At 45.7% G+C, this 23665-nt stretch overlaps 1 protein-coding gene and 1 non-coding gene across 2 annotated transcripts; both read right to left on the bottom strand.

The window, feature by feature from the left end:
• Positions 1–40: 40 nt before the first annotated feature.
• Positions 41–23665, bottom strand: bs (serum response factor blistered). Its single transcript, XM_017252968.3, has 4 exons — positions 22077–23665; positions 18687–18935; positions 764–1157; positions 41–702 (listed from the first exon to the last, which is right to left on the bottom strand). Exons 1-4 carry the CDS (start codon positions 22683–22685, stop codon positions 527–529), a joined length of 1428 nt encoding a protein of 475 aa, XP_017108457.2. The 5' UTR covers positions 22686–23665; the 3' UTR covers positions 41–526.
• Positions 2414–2487, bottom strand: TRNAN-GUU (transfer RNA asparagine (anticodon GUU)). Its single transcript has one exon. It is a non-coding gene; the product is annotated as a tRNA-Asn (tRNA).

The following is a 23665-nucleotide window of genomic DNA, read 5'->3' as shown; positions in this document are numbered from 1 at the left end:
AAGACCAATTATTGATTTTTATGCAAAAAAAGTGGTTTATATGTATCCATTGTATTGTATAATAAAACAATATAAACTAGTAACAAAGCAACATGATCTCTGCGGTTTAGGAACATCCATATCATCCTCACTTTCCGATCATAATTCATAATTCATTTCATCATACATGTTTAATGCCTTTAACCTGCAAACTCTTTAAAACTTACGTAGATATATATGTATATATGCCGCTGGGCATCTTGGGGACCCAACTAGGGGGCGTTTTTTTTTTCATTTTCCTTCACTTTAGGTATAAAAATAGTATATGTATACGATATAATAGATATAGTATGACTTAGACTTAGCAGGCGATCGAGGTCACCATTGGATGATGACATGAAATAAACTTTGGATAGACTTTAATAGAGAGTGTGTGTGATGGGCATCTCCTGCTGAGGATTGGTTCCATGAGGATGGGGGCTTGGGCCTGTGGATAAACGCAGTTCTCAGTTTCCGATTCTGGATAAGCAGTGGGTGGCTTCGGTTGCTAATCATATTCCTGTTTGATGGTCAAGGGTTGTTCGGCACTTTGATCCGTTTTGGTGGCAGTCGAGGTCCCTGATCCCGTTCCTGTTGCTGTTCCGCTGGAGGTTGTTAGCTTGTTACTTTTGATTAGGTTGGCCGCTGTAGAGCTGAGGGGTATGGTCACATATTGGTTGCCATCTGTGAGAGATATGAGTTAGTTTAGCTTTAGTCTAGCCATGTTTTTGGCCTGATTACTCACCTTCCTCGGCGTGCAGTTGCAAGTGTCCGGTCCGTATCAGTTGCCTCAACATTTTGGGCGGTATATTGGCAAACGATGCAGCTGAGTAGACATACTTGCTGTCCGCTGGGGCTCCCGCTCCCGCTGCTGCTGCTCCGGCTCCTGTGGACGTCGATGGTCCGTTCTCAGTCTGATAGTTCAATGCTGGCATGGGCTTGGTGCCCGCTCCCGTGGCTGTGGTGACTGCCGTTGCCCCGGACGTTCCCGCTGCGGTTGGTGGGGCAGGAGCTACCTCTGTTTTGCTGGCCACCGTGGCCGCCTTGCTGGTAGCCACCTCGATTACCTCGCCACCCGGCATCTCCACATCGGAGGAGTCATCCGATTCGTTGCCCGACGATGTCGGTGATCGCTCATCCTAGAACAAATCAAGTTAGACAGACAGTCGATTAGTGGTGCAGCCAAACAGTCTGGTCCCGATGATCTCGAGGCTTAGCCTCGAGTTCTAAGATCTCCTCCCGGAGCCAGATCTGGCCGGGACTGGGGGCTGTTCTATATGCCAGCCAAGTGCTGGGTGCAAAAAGACAAGGTAGAATAAAATACAAACAAAACAAAACAAAAAAGCCAATATGTTTGAACCAAATATGGCGCGAAATTGCGTATAAGTGCTGGCCAGGCTGTTTGCCGGCACGCATCTCAATGAGATGGCGTTGCCTTAAATGTGCACACGCGTTAAAGAATTTAGAATATTGATTTCTGGCTCTCGGGCGAGCGACGTGCACATCGCCATGTCTGGTATCGTTCGCGTCATTTTAATTTTGATTAGTGCCAGGCAGGGACGACGAGCACAGACACAGGCACAGGCACAGGCTCTGACAAAAAAATAAATCAAAATAATTGCAAACTGTAACAATGCGATCGCCATTTTGTGCGAGGGAGATCGCAAATTGCATTGCGCATACGCCGCGTGCCCCTGCCACAGACTTCCAATGAAATTGTAGCAGCAGCACCACTAGCAATTCACAAAAGGCAAAATCGCATTGTTGCCGACCGTCGACCAAAATGGGCGTCGTCATCGCCGTCGTCTGCCGCTAACCAGTCGCCTCGCCAGTGGACCGACCTGGCAGCGTCCGGACGACCGCCTTTTGAGTGACAGCACCAAGACATTTTAATTAGCAAGACCAGCGACGACAAACTGTCTCCAAGTTGCCATGATACACTTGCCGCACTACCGGCCGCTGCAACATGTGCAACTGTTGTTACGCTCGCGGTTTTCAGTTGCACCACAAAAGCTGCCACAAAAAAAAAAGAAGGAGGCATCTGGCTGAAAGTGGAGCTGCTCATGTAAAGGTTACTACTATACGACCAAGTTAGCATTAAATATGGCCATAAAGATGATCTGGCCCAAGTCAGAGCCCTGTCGGCCCGTCCATATATCATCTTTATCTGCAAAAACAAACAATCGAATTCCAATTAGTGGAATATGTCTTCTTCCGACTTATCTAATCGCCTCTGACTCTGTGCGGGGAATTTAATTGACAGACCTCCCACAATGTCAGCGATTTCACTTAATTTTTGCCATTAAAATTCGGCACACAAAACTAATAAATTTAAGAGTAAGGAAGCCATTAAAATAAAAAAATAATAAATAAAAAGAAAATTAAAAAAAAGAACCGCCCCCGGGTGGACTCGAACCACCAACCTTTCGGTTAACAGCCGAACGCGCTAACCGATTGCGCCACGGAGGCTCTTGGAAGCACCCTGGCGAAGTGCCCATCAAAGCTTGTTTCGTTCTAGTTTCCCCTGATATGATTAGATTAATAAGCTGCTTAGTATATATGCTAGCAGCTTTTGTTATAAATAAAGTGTCAATGAGAAGGTGTCTATGTCTATTATTTTCTTGCCAAAATAATGTGTTTTTCTATTTCTGGGAAGTATAGAATATATAACCAGAACATAATTGAAGAACAATTGCAAAAGTTTGTCCTGTACTATATTCAATTTTTTATAAACTGACTTTGCCGAATTGCAGTGCCATTTTCAATTTGTTCTTCATCAATATTAAATCAGAACCAGGAGCAGTAGCAGCTCCAACAGATTCATCGAAGATGGCTTCCACTGGAGCTGCAACTTGCCAAATTGATAGTCGTGTGTCGTGCGCAAATGCCGAGCGTGTCTCATTAAATGACAATTAGAGTTGAGCCTGGCAAAAAAAAAAAACAATCGAATCGAATCGGAGCGAAAAGCGAGAACCCTCCTTGACCCTTCCCCCGCAGATACAGTTGGCAATTGGCTGGATGGAATGCCACTGGCCGGGCCAATGGCATGCAATTTATATAAAAATAATGCCTGGCATTGTCCGGCCTCGGAGGCTTCGTCGCAGAGGCTGGGTTTGGAGTATAGAGCCTGCGATAAATGCAATTATATAGAAATTTGTCTTGCTGTGATATGTGCGGCATGTTGTTGTTGTTGTTGCTGCTGTTGCAGTTGCAGTTGCAGCAGCTACTACTGCTGCTGTGGCCATCGGTAGCTCCAAAAATAGTCAGTTTGGGAAAGGCTAATAATAAATGTTGGCAATAGTCAGTCAGCGAGTCGTCAAAGCATTGAATGAATGAATTTTCAAATTGGCTAACTGACATTCACAACCAAGGTGGCATTTTATGTGCCCCAAAAGTGAATGCGAGTCAATTCGGTGGCTGCCACAGAGTAGCCAGCAAGCTGCAACCAGCAAGCTGCAACTCGTGTGGTGTCGTGTGACCTACACCACCACCGCCAACTGACTCCAAGTGATTGACGGATGGCACATTTGCCAATTGATTAGTTGTTTTTACCAAAATGGTTGCTGCCACAAAACAAAAGGCGACAACTTTGTGGCAGTCAGCACCCGCTTCCATCGCTTCAAAAAGAAGGAACAGCAGCAGCCGCTCAGCTCAGCTTGCAACAAAATCAACAGCAGCGGCAACAGCAAACCGTGTTGGACCATTCTCAGTTTAGACCGGCTGTGATCGTTCAGTATTTGGCCAATAAACATTTGCATTTTGCATGTTGTTCTCAGTTGTTTTTGGCTGTTTGTGTTGCTTTTTCTGCTACTGCTGCTTTGGCTGTTCCTGCTACCGGTGATTCCGTGTACATCTACCGACACTGATAACTTAAAGCCGAAAACAAAGGAATAGCCAAATGCGCCCAACTCCAGGCCAGCCAGCGACCAAGCGGGCTCCATTGATGCTGGCGCTTTCAATGAAAACATAAAAATAAAAATGCAAATTAAGCCTGGCAAACGAAAGCACTTAAATCTAACGCACAATTGCCCAGGGAATGGGGCAGGCATAACAGTGGTATGAAAAATAGGGAAAAAGTGGTAGTAGTTCTCATAAGAAGGTTTAGAAATACGGATTATAGGTTCTAAGATATAGTATTTATCAATACACCTATGTATATCTTATATCTTATTTGGGAAGATTCTTTGGGAAGAAAAACATCTCGAATTTGAGCCACTGTTTCTGAGCATTTTGTAGGAGGAATTACACAATCAGAACCACAGGACAGCGGCAAGCATTCTCAACAGGAAACGTTAAGGCAAATGTTATGGGATGGCTGGCTTAGCAAAATGGGGCGGTTGGTGGAAACAAAAGCCGAAAGCTAAGGCCCAAGTCAGTTGACACGAAATGGCAACAAGCGAACAACCACATCACCAGAAGCAGTAGCAGTAACAGTGGCTGTGGCAGTGGCAGTGGCAACAGAATGAAAAGAGGCAGGAACGGTGGTGGCCAAGACGACACTGCGTAGACATTTGCCAGCTAAGCTCGGGGAGGTTGGCCATTTGGTCTTCACAATTGTCGCTACTGTTGTCGTCGTAGCATCCGGGCCAGGCGGCCACAATATGGAGTTTTAAAGCGTTTATATCCGCAAAGCTTTCTTGCCGGCTTTTCTGTTTTTGGTCAAATCACAGTTTTTTTTTTTTTACTTTGTATTTTCGTTTCTGTTTTCTTTGTGGTTACACGGATTCACGCGCAAAGAAAGCGGCCAGGCCAACAGGAAGTAGAGAGTCTCAATACAATTACGATTACGATTCGGATTTGGATTCGAATTCAATTCGAATCGAGTCGTGAGTCTTTTTTTTTTCACCAAAAAAAAATCGCGTGGAAAGTTCAAATTCATTAGTTTAGTTCAGGGAGCTAGTTGTGCGAGTCAGTTATGATGGGAATTAGCATCTATTTAAATGTCAGGGCCGCATTAAGATGCCACGATTGCTGCGAGAGTACGAGAAACGAGCTTATTGTTTTCAGTTGGCAATTATTTGGCCAAATTGCGAGGGCTAACTTGCTGCCACAACTAGCCTACACTGAGCGGACTATCCTTTATTTGTTGCAGCTACTTTAGTTGGTCTTTAATTTTGTTGGCAATATATTTCTTTTGATGCAACAACCAAAACGATTGTCCTCAGGCCTAATTATGCGTATGCCGACAGCCGAACAAGCCGCCACAGGACAGCAGGACGGCAAGCCTGAGATGAAACGCCACCGATTAGCCTCGGCTAGCCACTGCCCTACTGGTAATGGTACTGGTACTGATACTGGTACTCCTCCCCCCCTTAATTCCTGCAATTTATGATGGGCACTAACAACCGCAAAACCTGGCCAAAACAAATGAAATGAAGTCGGACGCAAACAAGCGGGCGAACAAACAGTTGAATGGAAATTGCAATTATACGGATACCGCAGGAGCTCTAGCTCGGCGTATGTTAAGTGAACCAAAGGACCGAGCTACCGATGTGGGTGCAGCCCCCGTCCCAGCGCCCCTTTCAGAGGACAAAGTGGGTTCGATGTTTAGCTAGATTTAGCAAAAACAGTGGACATTGCCGACTAACTAACCATACAATCTGGAGCTACTGACAGCGATTAGACCTAAGAGACTAGAGCCATTTTGTGGTTAACTATTAATAGTAAGATAAAAGTTAAGGAAAAAGTTTCGACACCTGGATCTCGCCATGTCTTGATTTCATTAAAATTGTGTCATTTTACAAAAATGAACAAATCGAACACATGACAGAAAGACATCTATAAGATGCGATCGGATCGGATCGGAGCGTGCCCACGCCCACAACCGAAAGTAAAATATTTCCATTGCTGATTTCATAAATTTTTTCTGGGTTTTGCAAAAAAACAAACTGGTTACACCCAACCAAACGTCTGAATAAATTTCATCAAATATATACTACTAGAGATATAAAGAGATACGTCATTTTGTAGCGGGCTGGTGTAAATTGAATTTTCATGCCGCGATCAGGAGGACTGGGACCACTCATTTGTTTGCCCATTTGTCCCCACGCAGCCAATGTATATAGAGCCCGGCCCAAAATGGAATTGCTGAGCTGGCTCTCAACACAAGACACTGCCAGTCTATAAAATCTAATACGCACACGAGCGAGCAGCCAGCAAGTCCCGCCCACAGCTCGGCTAGCTTTATGTATGGACGACTATATAAAATATAAGTGCCTAATCAAATCGGCGGGAGTCGGGCTTAAGAGAGTCCCAACGGCCAGAGCACCGGCCTATGGGTGGGACTGGACTGGCCCCTCAAGTCGGGGATCGTTCTCTTAAGTTGCCTCGAAACTGGTTTCTCCTCGGGTCTCTCCCAGCCGACTCAGGAGTTGCGCATCCGATGGATTCGTTTTCAGTCTGTGAGTATCTTTGAGTAGCGACGATCGAGGAGCTAAGTCTTTTGATTTTTGCTTCGGCATTTCGAAAGGCGTGTTGAAAATTTAAGAAATATAAAAAGTTCAGGAAAAGTGTGTGAAGAAAATGTACAAATAGAAAACTTTGAAGATGGTGACTTGATAATCCTGAGGAGTGATCACATAGTGGTCTGGTTTAATGGAACTTAATTATGGAAAGTGATGCCTAAGTTTGAATTTCTAAAAATGGGTGAGTAAGTCATACTTTAAGTGTTTTTATAAAATGTGTTGATAAGAGTTTGAAAAAGAATGGTTTGAGTGTGATAAGCTTTGGTCTTGGTTTTCATAGAGTGGTTTATATTACTTTGTTCCGATTTTCTTGTAAAGGAAGTACCTTCCTAACTAAACCCAAAATCCTCGTCTCTCTTACAAGTTTGGTTAATAAATTACTACAGTGCCACATTTCACATCTAGTAGATCATTCCCTGACCTTTATAGTCCAATGATAAGTTACCAAAAACGAAATTATGGCCGAGTAACCGAACAGCTGGGATGCAAAGGCCAGATAAGCCACTCGGCGAACTGCAAACAGTAGCCCAGCAGGCCGACAACTCAATCACAGGCCTACAATCACAATCAACCAATGCAATCGCACCAGGAGGGGCAACGAGGGGGCCCCTTTCAATAGAAGGCCAGAGCTGGCAGTATTGGCCTATTGGGTTCGTTCGTTTTGTGGGCCCGCCACTGCGGCAACCAGGACAGGCCCCGACCACATTTCATAAATCAGCACGAACAGTCAAGGCACTGGCATAAGGCTCGGTTAATGGAAATGGAAATGTGTGTTCGCCATCGATAGATAGATAGGCTAGCTGGATGACTGGCTGGCTGACTGGCTAGCTGGCTGGTGAAAACCGCCTGCTGCGAGTCCTGGCTATTTATTGTATTTTAACAACATTATAAACGAGCGTTTAAGTGGCGAGTGTTGGTATTGCTGTTGGCCCGTTTTGATTTGTGTTAGAATGCAAGCCGAAAGACAATAACCAAATATCCGATATCCCCCGCGATACCGACAAAGCCAAGTTTCATAATCAGTCGGGACTAGAGGACTAGCACAGGGTAGTCTTGGATGGCCAAAAGCCCCAAGACACCAGCCACCAAACAACAGAAAACAGAAAACAAAACGGGCAACATGTGGCACGGCCATAGCGGGCTGTCTGTCGTTTGGGCCGGGTCAAATGTCAAGCACATTATTTTTGTATTTACGTACAATAAATATAAAATGCATGATGCATTTTTGATAGATTTTCATGCCAATAAACAAGCTAAACGAACCGCTAGAATGGTGTTTAGGCCAACACCACAAGCAGCGCGACTCCAGCACTGAAATCAGCCACCAAAAACCGACCAACTCGGCGACGGTTTCAGCGATTCCTCCAACTGTTTCTCCTTTGCCCCATTGTGTGGGTACATAAATTTCAACCCAAAACCAAAAAACGAGGAGGAGGAGGAGGAGGAGAAAAAGACCAGGAAGCTGCGTTTTGTCGGTCCTGGGCCACGGTCTCATATAATTTTGTGTCTATGCAAATGTACGCGGGTTTTTGCATTGGCCCGACTTTGGTCTGATGTTGAAAAATCGACGACGGACGATTGGATCAAGTCTGTCAGTTGAGTCTGGCGAAGCTCTGGAACGGAGGAGACCAACCACGTTGACGTTTCGCCAAAACAATGCCTTGTTGACACTGATGGAAAATCTGCGTGTCACAAATATCAAAAATTCAATCGTTAGAAAGCGCAGGCAGGACGAGCCCGGCTCTCCTTTCTATGACGCCGTATCATATATCCCATCCACTGATCTGATGATCCGATTCCAAAGGTGGGGCAAAGAAAACTGTCAGCTGTCCAGCTGGGAGCTGGGTTATAGATCTTCTCCCCGATATGTTAATGCGAGAGTGGACGAAACTTAGCATAACCATATGGGCGAAATAATTATAGTTTATTGACATTTTTCGTCATTAGGGGAATGACTTGTTCCCACAACGGACCATACAATAAAGTTTAGAAAAAAGAAGGAGCCCAAGGAGACCTCGATGGTCAAAAAAAACGGCCAACTAAATTACTTAACAAGCCGCTGGGCCTGGACCTGGGACATCGCGACGTCTTCGATGATTTACTTGTGCGTAGTAATGCAACGCCCGCAATGCTCTCGGCCAGGCCAAATCATTCCAGTGGCCAGTGGGGCTTCTCCAAAAGCCAGGCGGAGGAGCACTCCTCGGTGGCGGCTGGGTAAATGCATGTGAGAAGAAGTATAACTGGGAATGCGCCTCAATTTAAAATGCGAATTACATTATCTGATCAAATGCATTCTTCAGTGCGCTCCAGGAGGAGTATACATTTGTGTGTGCTCCTCCATGTGGACGGATGGTTGGATGGTTGGTTGGTTGGTCATACGAGCCACTCCACACTCCACACACTATGGACTCTACTGTGGCACAGAACTCTTTTTCACGAGGATCCCCATCACCATCATCATCGTTATTATCGTCATTATTATCGTCATGTGTTTGCGGAGGCTGCACAAATAAATAAATTTTAAAATACAAACAAGTAGCGCGCGCAAAAAGCGCCGAGTGGAAAATTCGTGACAGCAATTGTTGATGAGCAGCGTGTGAACACCAGCCCCCATCCAGTAGCAGCCGCAGCAGCAGCAGCTCAACCATACTCCTTGCCATACCATTCCCCTCCCAATGCTCTCGATCAAGAACTCAAGATCACAGAAAAAAATAAAAACAATGTTGTCCGGCAAAACGCGTAATATTGAGCGACTAATAGCTGGGGCTTGACTTGAAAGCGAACGACAACGACAACGGATCCGATCGCTTCGACTCGAAACTGGGGCCGTACACCTCCGCAGTCTAATTAACTCCTACGAGCAGCACGGCCACGGCTTTTAATTAATACACAAGCACACACAGGCAGACAAGCACGCGGAATACTTTTTATTTATATATTGTAGATACTATATAACAAGAATCAAATGTATATTAAAGCCCAATAGCAACAATAACAGCTAAACAATCAAGCGGGCCAAATCGTGGGCAGCTAAAAGCCAAAGGCGGCCAAATCAAACAAAAGAATTGCACAATTACTACGATCTTTAGAGTCGTCTGAGGTACTTGTGAGATACCAAAAACTATGACTTTTTAAGTAGAGATCTATAGAGTTTTCTCCAGTTATTATGGTTTAATTATAAAGACGTATGTATATACTAAAGATAGACACTTCCTCTTATACTAAAGAGGAAGTTTAGAAACTTTAGGATAGAGATAAAGACTTCCTCTTATACTAAAGAGGAACTTTACTTTATTAAATTTTAGATAAAAAGACAAGTTACTTAAAGGGAAAATAAAATACCAAAAAGTCCACAAACTGTGCCAAGTTGGCCTCTTTTATCGGCACTCCTGCGACCATCGCCTCCCTGAAATCAGCGGACAGACGGACCGACTGACTGACTGACTGAATGTCTGACTGCAGAGACATCAATCTAGAAACGGCAGGCAGAAAGATAGCCGGGACAGACGATTGGCAACTCGTTGAGAGTTGACAATAATGACGATGGGATGTCGTCTTCGTTCGCGTCTGCATCGCTGACTCGATGACGATGATAGAAAGTAAAAGAACAGAAACGATCTCTGGCAGTGGCCTGCTCTTGCATTTTAACTGCAATTTTAATGAGACGTGGGAAAAAGTCGTCTGCCACGGCCCAGGGCATCCTTCTGGCTGTCCTCCATCCTTCGGGCTTGCCAGCTCGTTGCTCGTAATTTGTAAAACTCGCACGTTGCCGGCATTAAGGACATGCAGATTTCTCTCCCTTCGGTAGCGCGTTTTATTGATTAGCATTTATGGCTATATTTTTAGTGGCAGTGGCCTGCACGAGCAGTAACAAATTAGCACTGACAGGCAACCAGAGACAGGAGGGAGCTCGGAAAGCGAGATCTCGCTTCCGAGAGACAAAAGACCACCGGCCTGGCCTGCCGCACTACTGGCCATTGTCCGCTTTGGTGGCACCATGTGGCCCGGCCATGTGGCAATGTCGCATGACCATGATCGGCGGCGATTCTAGCCAATTGGACGCCTAGCGTGAGCTTTCTAGGTGGCATCCTCGGCCCAGCGGACAGGCCGAGCTTGTTAAATGTTTGCCGCCAAAGAGAACGGTTCGGAACAAACAAAATGTGTCGAGAGTCTCTGCCAGTTACCAGTTACCAGTAAGTTGCCACCAGTCGCCGGTGACTGTTGGCCGGTGGCCATTCCATCCCTATTCCTTTCCCCAAACTACAAACAAAATTCGTGAGCGTCATTTGAATGGTGTGATAATTTTTGCGCCTTCTTGTGGCAGCTTTGGCAGTGAATTAATTGCGTGCCACATTATAAATTTCAAGCTCCCTTATTAAAGTTTTTAAACACACATTCACACACACACATGTAAAATTCTCACACGCCACAACAGCGACGAAAAATTCCAAAAGTGTTGTGGCATGTTGCAAAGTTGTTGGGTGTTGTTGTCGTCGAACGTGTGGGCATGTCAAGGCGTTGTCGCGTAAGTGGCAGCCTCAACTGGAAGCTGGAAGCTGATTTCTCCAGATCTTACGCAAATATTGCGTATACGCCGGGTGGTACCCTTAGGAGTTAAGCCGAAAAGATGGCCCAGCGTTGTGAAATTAGAGCTGTTTTGGGAGACTGGAAGACTCTCTCCCTTGTTCTCTATATTATTTTAATGGGTTTTACCCCGTACATCTCTCTCGTAGTAGTCCCAGCAACAAAAACAAGCAACCGCCAGATACGACAATTCTGTTTCTTTTTTTCAAAAAGCGGAAATTTGCATATCAAACGCAGCAATACAACCAAAAAGCAAGCAAAACAGACAGCGCCGCCGCCGCCGCGCAGTCGCCTTTCATAACAACAACTACAATAATAACTATAGCAACAATAACAACCTGAACAACAACAACGTCTGGGGACATGTAACTAATGCATGGACAATGTTTTCTTCCCCCCATTTTTTTTTTTTTTTTTTGCTGTATTTTGCAAATTTGCGTATTTTGAACGATACGAAATTAAGTAAATTACAATATTGTGCGATGATTGTCGGATAGATGCTTGTGGTGTGCAGTTGTTGCTGGTGGCTGGGCTATATTTGTGCGAAATTATTATGCCAATCGATTTTGGACCACACACAAACGCAAAAAGGAGGTGGTAGAGGGAGGCCAAATGGCAGAAGAAAAAAAAAGAAGAAAAATTGTAATAAAATTGTCGATAAAATTATTATTGATTACTCATACGCCGCGTGTAACGGGAGGTTTTGCTGGCTGAGGCAGGCAGGCAGACAGTATTCAGTCTGTCGGGACATTTGCGATGAGCTTTATACAAATAATCGATAACGATGACGATGACGCGATCGCCAGTTACAGATAGCAATAGCCAGCAATTATTTTCGTCATAAGTCAGCCAATGTGGCGACGACTTGCCTGCACTCGGCCACACTTAGAAACAAATCTGAGGGGATTTCATTGGAAATATTTCTAATTATATTAAAAAAAACTCATAAATGAATGTAGTTTATGAATTAAAAAACTTCAAATGGGAATTTTTTGGTTGATTATTTTTTTATCAAGCTTTCGTTTTGATGATAAGCACTATTATTTCTCTTCATGTACGACTCAAGCACGGCTTTTGGCCACCGACGCCGTTGCTGCTGTTGCTGTTGACGTTGTTGTGCTGGTTTTTTCTCATTTTTTTTTTCAGAGTTGTGTGAGTGCTGACACAGACACACTCACCAACGTATATACAATTGTTGCGCTCGCACACAAGCTTCCAAATAAGGGACGGCACATGTGAGCTGAGGAAGCTATAACTATCGCTGCAGGCTACGCAAATCTGTGGCGTTTCCACTTTCGCATAGATTTCGATGGAAACCAACGCCTGTTGTCAGTCTGGAGTTCAGCGGGTGGATGCAACCGTCATAAAATTGGTTCAGTTGTGCCAGGTGGCGGTGACAAGACCCCCAGACCCCGGCAGACCCCAGCAGACCCAGACCCAAAAGCGATCACAGCACAGCGGTGCGGCCCGGTCGATCAATGGCGACCAGGAGTCGTCTGTTTGTCGGTGTCGCTGCTGGCTTGTTGTTGGTTGCTAGTTGCAAGTTGCTGCTGTCGTGCAACATATGGCAGCGATGACAACGCATGTTAACAGCTTTTTAAAGTCGTTGCACAACGACAACAACACCAAATACAATAACAATAACAATAACACAATTCCCAGGCCGATAAGCCTGAATCGATGTTTATTTGTATATCCGAGAGAGCCACAAAAAAATAAAAGCGTTAACCTTTCGAACCGCAAAATGATGCCAAATTTGGTTGCAATCTGATATGAAATGTTCCAAAAACTGAAGACAGGAAATCTCACGCGTGCCACCAGGCAGCAGCACGAGTGCAACACTTGGCTCACTGGAGCGGATGAAGCTGAAGTATATTATCCAAAAATGCGGTCTGGCGTGCCTTTGAATTAAGGTATCGATTTAGCCCAGTCTTGGCCCAACATCGGGCCAAACAAAACCAACTCCTTCTGGGGTTGGCTGGTCAACTCGTCAGTCATTTTCATTCATTGTTGGCGCGCGCTCATTGTCGGTGTGAAATTTAGCACAACAGCAACATCAGTGGCAGAAGCAGCAACATCAGTGGCAGAACCAACAGCAACTGCAGCAACAAGTGACTGCGGTTGCAATGAATCCGCATAACAGACATACAACAAACGGACGGACGGACTTAAAATGCGGCAAATATTTCTTGCTGCCGCACCAGAGACCGCCGCTGCTGTTGTTCTTGTGGCACGAAAATACTTTTTAAATGCACTGAAGCGTCAAGCTCCTTTCAACGGCTTTCCAGCGGATACAGGGCACAGGATCAAGTGTTATAAATGTTAATTCGCAAATAATTGCAGCCACTTGGAGAGCCAACCCCGTTGAATTTCTTAATCGGCGCCAATCAGTCGGAGGAAGGTAGGGACAGGGTCAGGGCTCTACTAACTCTAGAGTCCAGCAGCCAGCTCATGGCCCTAGCAGTTTAATTGAAAATTTATGGCACTTTCATTAGCGCCAAGTTGAAGTATGGAATTAAGTTCTAGGAGAGCCATAACCATGGCATGATTTTATTATATTTCTGATTATATACTCACAACACTGTACAGTATATCAGTCGCATAAGTTGTGTTGATTTCAACATTTTGATTTTATTGTGGGCAGGAAATGAGCTGAACCAAGCCGAACATCGATTGTTGTTAACTTTTGTTAACCGACTGGCGACTGGCAGTGGGCAGAAGTCGCCCCGTGTGGGAAGTCCGCGTGTGCTTCATTATATAATGAATTGGGGAGATGGGCTGCCTGCCAGTGCCAGTCCCTCCATATCACAATCACAATGAAAAAAAAAACCCAACCTAGAACCTAGTTCAAAGTTTTTTAGCTTACAATTTATTGCTAAAGATGTGTTTTCGCCGAAAAGTACAGATATATTTCTAAGAAACTTTGCCACAATCATGGATAGCCTCTGAATAATGGAAATTCCGGGAAAGTCCCAAAAGTTTGGTAATATTTTTGCAGTATTTTAAGGTTATTAGAAGTTAGTTGTTTGGGATGTTGTTGGATTGCCAGCACAATTAGGCAGACATCTTCATACAAACATTCAAACATAAACACTGTGAGGCAAGAAATATTCTCAGCCATAAATTGGTCAGTGAAGCGGAGCTGCCTTTGCCTATATAAGTAGCTAAGCCGGGGAGCGGATCGGCGGAAGAAAGGCCCATAAGTTTCCTATGCCACGCTCCAGTGAATGGGCGTTGCATTGGGCGTGGCCCAAGCGGCGCTAGAAGAAGTAGATGCCACCGTCGCGACGGTCGACGGGGAAGGTCGCAGAGATTTCATCGTGGATAGCAAAGAATTTTGATTAACTTGGAAAATCATTGGAGTAAGTCCGACAGGGTAGAAGGGCGAGGGATTGAGGCATGAGGCAAGACACACAATGTACGCATTATTTGTTTGCATTGCAACCAATAATTGCTTAACTAAATGTGAGTCCTGAAAGGCCAAAAGCGCCTCGTTAAGGTCTCAGTCTCCCGAGAAGCCAAAGATCCAAAGAGCCTCAGAGTCGGGCTTTTAAATAATCACAATGAAAGCAAGACAGGCCACTACCAGGCTACACACAACAAACAAAAAACAGCACAATACAATGAAATAAAAGAAAAACAAAACGATACGAAACGAAACGTACCGAAACTAAACAAAAAAAAAAAACGCTCACAAATTGTCATTTCTTAACCTTTTCAGATTGCGAAGGCGGCGCAGAAGCAGAGGATTCAACGGGCTACCGCCTGGAGGAGGTTGCAAGTTGCGAATGGCGAGTTGCGAGTTGCGAGCTGCGGCCAAGTCGCCGCCAGAAGTTTGCCGACTCACAATGTGTGTGCCGCGCGCGGCTTTAAGAAATGCCGAATTCCAGAAGCTGCAGTACAATCAGTTGAATTAAAAAACGAGCGCAGCACAGACAGAGGACTCATGGCTGGGATCTTCGGGGGATAACCAAGTACATACATGTGCAGGGGGATAAGAGGAGTATATATCTCAGTATCCCTGGTTCTTGGGTAGTCATCGAAGGAGGAGGAGGAGGTGGTTCTGCGATATCATCGCGTATAGAGAGAAGAAGCGCGCGCGCGCAGCTGCTGCGGCTAGGAAATTAAGAGGACATTGTGGCGGCATGCGGTTAGAACTTGCAGCGGCGGCTTAAACACAAAATCCGCAAGAGGCATATACTGACTCTGTGGCACAAAGATTCCTTGCGTTGCTGCGTTGTTGGTGGCTTTTGGACAGCTGGACGCTGGCTGACAGAGGTCGCCCTCGTACGTAATCGACGAGCATTGCAAATGCTTGAGCTTGGAGCTCTTGTGTTGTTGGCTTTGTCCTCCGCCTGGTGCTGCGCACGTGGCCATGTTGGTGACGCGCCTGCCACAGCCACAACCACAACAGAAGGAGCAACAGGAGCAGGCAGCAGGCAGCAGCAACAGCAAAACAGCAAATCATTGAAATGTCGTTAGAGGCTCGAGCGGCACGCAGCATCGATAGTCAGCAGAACCGCAAAATGCTTTTAATTTCTCAAACTGATATGCACCCCCGTGGCCCCTTTTACTGTCAGAAAAGCAAAGGATTGGGGCCAGAGGTACAAAATTAGCTTTAGCAGATTGCAGGGAAAATAAACCTAGTTTTCTTTAATTTATTCAAGCAACTATTCAATCTTTTCAACAGCCTGGAAGGAAATTAATCAAACCATATATGGGATGCGGCATTACACAAAAAAATAATCAAGTTTAGAATTGAATTTCTTAGAGAAACTATTAAATGCGATCCAAGCAGAGAACTGTTATGTAAAATCACTAAAAAAATCACTTGAATTATTAAATAAATAGAAATAATCATAAAAGCCAACAAACTTGCAGCTATTTTGTTTTATTTCGACTGTTATGAAGTGGGCGGCTTGGATGATGATGATGCGCAGGTGAGTGAGACCATAGAAGGTAAGCCTATGTAGCCAAGACACCCGCGCAGACCCGAGATACCACATAATGCGAGTTGGCCAACAACAAGCGGCAACAACCCACTGCAAGTTGGCAATTAACCTTGGCTGGACAAAGAGTTGGCGGCGGCGGTAGAACGACCTACAGCAGCAGCGGGCCAGGTTATGAATTTTATCAGTCAGTCAGTCAGCTGGCAGTCGCCAACCAGTAGAAGTACACAGCGAGAAAATAGTCCAAGAGTTGGAAGAATAATAAACATTTTTGGGTGACTTTGTTTTGCTTGGTGTACCGCCACAACTGATGACCTGAACCGGCGTTGGTGTCACACCCACTACATTTTGGCTTTCATTCATCGCCCCAGCTGAATGGAGCCACCGAAAGAGAGGGTCTCGGAACCAAAGATCCGATGGAGACGGTAGATCGTGGTGGCACACGTCATCGGGGCAGCCAAGAGGCAATGCCTACGCCAAAAAGATTCGTGGCATTGAAAAGTACGAGCCACAAAACGCGATTTGCATGCCAAGTCGAGATGGGAAGGGGGTTTGGATGGCTGGCTGGCTGGCTGGCTGACTGACTGACTTGGTGGTGCATGACGAGAGTCAATGGTGGCTCTGATCGATTTATGAACTGGTCGCCAGTTCATTGTTGTCATGACGTCACTTGGGCCTCCCAAAAGAAGCCCCCGCAGCCGAATAGCATTTCACATCGAAGTGGAAGCTCTTTACAAACATATAGGAATACAAAACCGAAATGCTTCAAAAAAATATATTCATTCATGGAGAGCAGCTAGGTCGGCCCACTCGTCAGTTAAAAGATTATTATTTTCAGTGTGTGTAGGCAAGAAAAACTAGAAAAACTTTGGGGTTTTGGAGTCTAGAGTCTGGAGGGGCATGCAGCCTGTGGCTTATCTAAACACTCTTAACCTTGCTCTTGAAATATCTGAAAAATTCAGTGTGTTTGGGTTTGGTATTGGGGTACTTTTACATTACATTTTGTAATAATTGTGTTTTCTTGTTTTCTGTTTATTGTTTTATAATATTGCGCTAAATAATATATATGTATATTCATATTTATATACTTCTCGTATAGATACTATTTTGTGGTTGTTTTTTAAACATATTTCGATAGCTTATGAAATAAATTGCTTTACGTTTTATGGTTTATGGTTTATGGTTATTCGAGTTGCACGTTTAACTAAATAATAAAATTTAACTAGGATTAAGTTAATGCAATGCTTTCTGTTTGACAGAAACACGATCGGTAACTAAACAGAGTAGTATGTAGATCCTTCTAAGTGAGGAGGCTTTGAGCTGCTCTGAATTTGGTATTTAAATTTAAATATACAATAAATATTAGTAGAGAGATAAAGTTGAGCAGCTCAAAGGTTGAGTAAAACTTCGCTAAATGTTGCGCTAAATTTTAATTTTAAGCTCGATTTTTTTGTCATGCAACATTCCGATTAGTAATGCCAAAGTAACTAAGGGCCAATCAAATCAAATAAACATAACTATAAGCTGGTAAGTACTAACATTATACGCTTATATTGTATATCTTTATGGGAGCACGCTCATCAAACACAGATACACGACACACTCACACACACACACACGATGCAGGATGCAGGAGGATAATGGCCGCCGGCGCACTCAACCCACTATTTGTATCTTTATTTGCTATTTGCTATCAACTTGTAAATATAAGTACTGCAAGCGCACACTTTAGACTCTTCGCAGGACATCCTCGGGGAAAAGTTTTCCCCTCTCCAGTATACAGTACGTACTGGCGCTTACTCTGTAATCGTTTCTCTTGTAAATATTATTGCACTTATTGCTTATTAAAAGGACTAACTAAAGCAGTCTCGGCTGTGTCTCGATGTCTCTCTAGTGTCTCTAGTGGTTCGGTAATCGGTAATCGGTATTCGATAGAATGGCACTGGGTTTAGAAGCTGCAGCTGCTGATGCTGATGCTGATGTGACAATTGATCTATTGCTATGGGAATTACTATATGTATAAATAGGCTTCAGGAGGAGCTGTAGCTGTAGCTTGTCTATGGCACAGTCGCCTTTAAATAAGAGTGTCTTGACTAGTATTAATGATTAATCAAAAAAATATAAAAAATAAAACACAAACACTTCGATAAACAAGAACAAAACGAGCGGCGAGATCGTATTGGCCATGGATCCGAAAATTCGATCGATCGAGCCATTTGCTGCACTTTGGATCTGCACTAAACATTAAAAAAAACTGCTGTTTCTAACTAAACTGGATCGGTTGGTGCCTACTTCCATATATGTCCTAAGAATTGAAGGTCTAATAAGATTTTACTTTTTAATTTTCGAGATAATGACGAAACTCGGTACCCGCACCAACCAATCTCCAGATATTGCCTAAAGGATCTCTCAAGGATAGCTCTCGAGGGTCATCCTAGCGCTGCGCATGCGTGTGCGACATATGCGAGTGCGTCGAGTGCGGCGGCGGCACGTGGGGCACGTGCGCATGGTGCGCATGTCCGCCGTAGGCCTGGGCATGGGACAGAGGCGACGCCTGGCCGCCACTGTAGCCGGACTGCATCAGGCTCTGTTCGAGGCTGTAGTGCGAGGGCGGTGCCGGCGGGTGTGCCAAATGAGCGTGCCCATGGTGACCGTAAATCAATTGTCTTACTTTGGAGTCCTCGTCGGCGATATTGTAGCTGAGCTCCGTCTCCTCGAAGCCCGTGGCCGACATCCGTTGATCCCCACCACCGACGCTCGGCGGATCCGGCGAATTGAGGCAGGTCTGGATGAGCTGCTTGCCCGCCTCGGAAGTGATCATCGGCTGGAGCTTGCGCGTGGCAAATGTGTAGACGTGGCCGGTCTCGCTGGCCACCAGGAGCATCACCTGCGTTCCGGTCAGTGTTGACAGCTCGTAGGCCTGAAAAGTGGACGGCGGGAGAGTAGAGTTAGTTACCGTGTTAAGTACTCGATGGTATCGGTTCTGGATATCGGGGCATTTGGATATTTAGTTGCAGGGGAAGGGGGAGAACTAGTTGCGACGGCCAGGAAACTGTCGAGGCGTGTGTGTTGCCCAAGCGGCACATAAATTTCCCCACCAAACTATGCGATTATGTTGCAGCGATAAGATGGCCTCTGTGCCTCGTGTGCCTCTTTTAAAAATTACCAGAGATGGCAGCGTGATTTCGATTTCTTAAATAAAAACTAAATAAAATATAAACTAAGTTGTAAAAACAATTATATTTAAGACTTTTGTAATAAAACCATAACCATGGTCTTGGAGAAATCAAGAAGTCAGCACCATCGCCAGCACCATCACACCCACGCAATTGGCCCAGAAGTCACGCAAGCATCGCGATGGTGTGCTCCCAGCTCCATGATAACAACACCGCCTCCTCGTGCCATGGAGCGAGTGCTCAGTTTCGGTTTCTCCACATTAGACGGTAGCCTAAGCTGCCTATCAACAGCTCGTAATTACTATAAAAGCGATAAAGTCGCTGTCTGGCTGTCGGCCAACATTGGCTGCTACTTTGGAGTCAAAAGAACACAGCGCATAAATAACCACTGCTACTGCCCCCGGTGGTGGTGGTAGTGCTGGTAGTGGTGTACCAGGGCAACATTTATTAATATTAATGAAATTGTTGTACACATTGTTGGATGTGTACGAGTCTGGATTGGGGATTGGGATTGGGATCGCATCGGATCGGATTGGTTTTGGGGTAGAGGTGAAGAGGTATGGCCCCCATCCAAGCATACATCGACATCGATTGGCTGCCAATTTTATGTGTAACATGTGTAAATGCAAACAATTGACACGGTCTCCGAATGCGGAATCTGAATTCCATTTCAGAATCAGAATCGGTTTCTGAATCGGAATCTGAGTAGGTGTCGATTGTCCCTGGACCATAAGCCTAGGCTCTGCGATCCACAAAACAGGCCAACAATTCATGTCAATTTGAATTTCGAACAAAGACAAAAGGACACGACGACACGCGGCAGAGGCTGGAGAGGATTGGCTTGGCTTGGCTTGGGCTGGACCCCAGTACGTAAGCGTTGACAGGACAAGAGGCAGGAAAGGTAGCCCCAGAGACCGACCGAAAGGCCAGATGGAGAGTCATTTGTTAGAAGCCGATTGTTGCCTGTTTCTCGACTGGGGTTGCATGTGGCCAAAAGGCAAGCCGACGAAGGCCAGCCATGGCGGAGCCTCTTGGCCTGGACTTATCTGGGCACAATCTGCCGCGAGTATCAATACGCTTCCGTGCCTGGTTGTATGGTTGTATGGTGCTCCTGGTCCTGGTCCTGCTCCTGCTCCCCCCCTGAAAACAATTCCCAGCGAGCTTCAGAGCGCTGCCTCGTGATTTCAATTTAACACCTTTTGGCGGCATTTTGCGCCTGTGTTTGCCCTTTTGGCCATCGCCAATTGTTGGTAACTGGCTGGGAACCTTCCACCCGCCCCCGGCCTCGCCCCTTCTGCATTGCATTACAATATGCAGAAGCGCTTTCGCTTCCAGCTGGATCGATGGGCCCACGCAGTTTGGGGCCAGCAAATGAGATCACTTCTGGACATTAGCTCACTTTTCACTTTTGTGACCTTTTTTGGACTCCAACCGACCAACCGACCGACTGTCCACCCGCCCACCCACGCATTCCACACACCGATCCATTGGCCAGATCGAAATGACCAAAATTGGCCAGTGGAAAGCACGCGAACAGGTTGTCGCTGGCCCGTCTGTGGGCCAAGTTCAATGGCCGCAATTTGTTGGTAGGGATTTCGGATTGCAGATTTCAGATTTCAGATCTGGAAGATGGAAGCTGATGGAACCTGGTAGCTGGTAGCTGGAAGCTGGAAGCGCCAACTTGCAATCCCATTGTCTGCCTGTCAAGTGTCTGGATCTCTGGACATTGGACAGCGATGAGGGACCGCATCAAAGTCACCAAATCGATATTATTCCAGAAATACAACAAAAAATCGAGGCATGTCTCGGGCGTGCGCCTGTCATAAGTCCAGAAATCAGGAGGAGCCTACATCCCAGGGGTCAGATATTATTACCAAAAAAATCAAAAAAAAACAAGGATACATGGTAAGGGCATTTTGAAAAAAAAAAAAACACAAGCTACCAGCTAACATTTTTTTGGCCTGCTTGGGTCAAATATTTCATAAGATTTTGTGACTCTGGCAAAGATCGTGCTGAGATCGTGATTTAGCGCCGCGGTGTTGATGCTTTTTTCTCTGATTTCGATCGGGTGTTTTGGTGGTTTGGCTCTCTGGAACACCATGTCCAAGAGAAGTCTATTTAAAAAATGTGAAAAATTTCATATGCAACTAGGAGGTTGCTCCTCCATTATGTAAGTTTGCGTGTGAAAATTGGTCATTTGAAAATGCCAAAGACCACATCGAATGAGGGTATGTATATCCTCCTGCCCCTGCACGCACCCACTTTGGTTGGGGGTGAGGCTTAGCTGGGCCGGTGGGTTAGGGCCTCCTTTTGAATGCAATTGCGGCGGCAAATTAACATTTTATGAAGCCGAAAACAAAGGGAAATGCGGAATCGTGGGCTACCGCGGTTACCCAACGCCGCCAAAGGAGTCACAGTTGCGAGGATCTTTTGGGCTACTGTTCTGGAGCTCCACAGCCAAGTACAGTGGGTTAGGGATTTAAGGAACTAAGAACCTCTCTTCTCAACTTATAAAACAAAAGAAAGTGAGTCATAAAAGTTCCCTTTTAGATAAAAATTTAGTTTCTTGTTTTCGAAATGATTCATTTTTTTAGGGTATTTCTAATCAGACTTTTAAGCTTTAAAATATTTTAAAAATAAATTAAGAATTTCAACCACTGTACCGATGGTCACATGACGATAAACCACCGCCCCGGCTTTGGAGACGGAGAGAAAGAGTCAGAACAATGCCAGCTTTGGAGCTTTTGGACTGGGAATGCGACTCCTCGAAGCATTTATTAATTGCACATGCGCTCGAAACGTGGCCCAATGTCGACATCCCAATTCCGTACCCAATCGAAGAGATGGAGGAGGTGGAGGTGGAGGAGATACCATGCCGATCTTACCTTCTTCATGATGCCCGTTTTGCGCTTGGAGAAGGTCGTGTAGCGACGCAGCTTGTTGTCGATATATTCCATTTTGATTTTGACACGTCCCTTTGTCTTCTTGCCGTTGGCGGGTGGAGATTTTTTGTTTGGCAGCGGATTGTAGCCATCCACGTTATCGTCCACGCCGGCGCTGGTGACGCTACCGGCGGCGCCGCAGTTGTCCAGGCCCTGGAGCGTGAGTCCACCACCGGCTGACCGATGGTGATCCTCATAGCAGTCGCTTCCAGATCGCTTCAGGCCACGCTGTTGCTGCTGCTGTTGCTGTTGGTGTTGCTGCTGCTGTTGCTGCTGCTGCTGCTGCTGGGAGGCATGCTGCGGGCTGTGATGGGAGGTCTGACTGTTGCCCAGGGTCTGGCATTGGCCAGTGGGTGCACCGCCACCTCCGGCACCGGGACGCTGCATCGACGGGCCGCCCATGTTCTGGAGTAGGCCGCCGGAGGGCGGACGGGCACCCAGGGCGGCCACCGCCGGATTGCCGTACATGTCCGCCTGATCGGCGAGACTGAGACCTATACTACTCATCGAGTAGTTGAGGTTGTAGCGCGAGTCGCCCCGCGTCGGATCCATTCTGAGGTAATAGTTCTCCACCGTGGAGCCGTAGAAATCCAAGGCACCGCGCGCGTCTATTATTGCTACCTTGCCTAGCAATCCGAAATCAGAAATCCGGCCGCGGCACACTTTGCCAGCCGCCTAGCGCCCGTATTTGATTCTTAATTCCAAAAATAACACACAAAACACACACCGCGCGCACACAACGCGATACTTCTGATACTCTGCTGCTGGCTGATGGCTTCTGGCCGTTTGCTGCGCCGCCGCTGCTGCTGCGTTGCCGTTTGCCTGGGGGCTACTGCCGCCGCTGCCTGCAGGCCTGTTCCTTGTTTTTGCAGTGTTTTGGCCCGTTTTATCAAAATTATTAACAATTTCGGAGGGCGAAACGCGATTTTTTTGGCTGCAACGCCGCGATTTTGCAACACGCACGCACACACAAACACAAACACTTGGCCACTTGGGGCAAAAATTGACAGCTGACAGCCCGAAACCAGGGATGCAGCAAAAAAAGTTCAGAAAGTGTTGCAAAAGCTCAGCGGTTGGGCGGCAAATTTGAATGTTTCCTTAAAGTGTTAGTCCTTTGTTTTTGGAGTTTTATTTGAAGTTCTTGATCCTTTTGTGTGTTACTGTGTTTTGTCTTATATTTGCTCCTTTGGATTATACTTTAGAGTAGTATCGTTTTTTTTTTGCTCCTTCGTAAGTTTTCGGTTTCGATTTTGATTCAAGTTGGATTCAAGCCTTTTTAGTTTGTTGGTAACGGTTATCGCTTGTTTTGTTTAGTTATTGACAAAAATTGATTTGATTCATCTGTATCGGCTGGATTTAGGCGACTTATTTGTCACTGTGGCACTTGTTTGGACCGTTTACTTTATTTGTGGCGATTTTATTGTTGTTCATTCCAAATACGAATATCGGATCGAGGCGGCGAACGGTCGAGAGCTAAACTTGCGATCGAATGATGGCGTTGTGCTTCAGATGGCGTGCAAATAAAAAATAAT

This window comes from Drosophila bipectinata, chromosome 2R, assembly GCF_030179905.1.
Source record: "Drosophila bipectinata strain 14024-0381.07 chromosome 2R, DbipHiC1v2, whole genome shotgun sequence".
Lineage (NCBI taxonomy): Eukaryota > Metazoa > Arthropoda > Insecta > Diptera > Drosophilidae > Drosophila > Drosophila bipectinata.
Note: the sequence above shows the minus strand (reverse complement) of the source record. Positions and strands in the feature narration are given on the sequence as shown.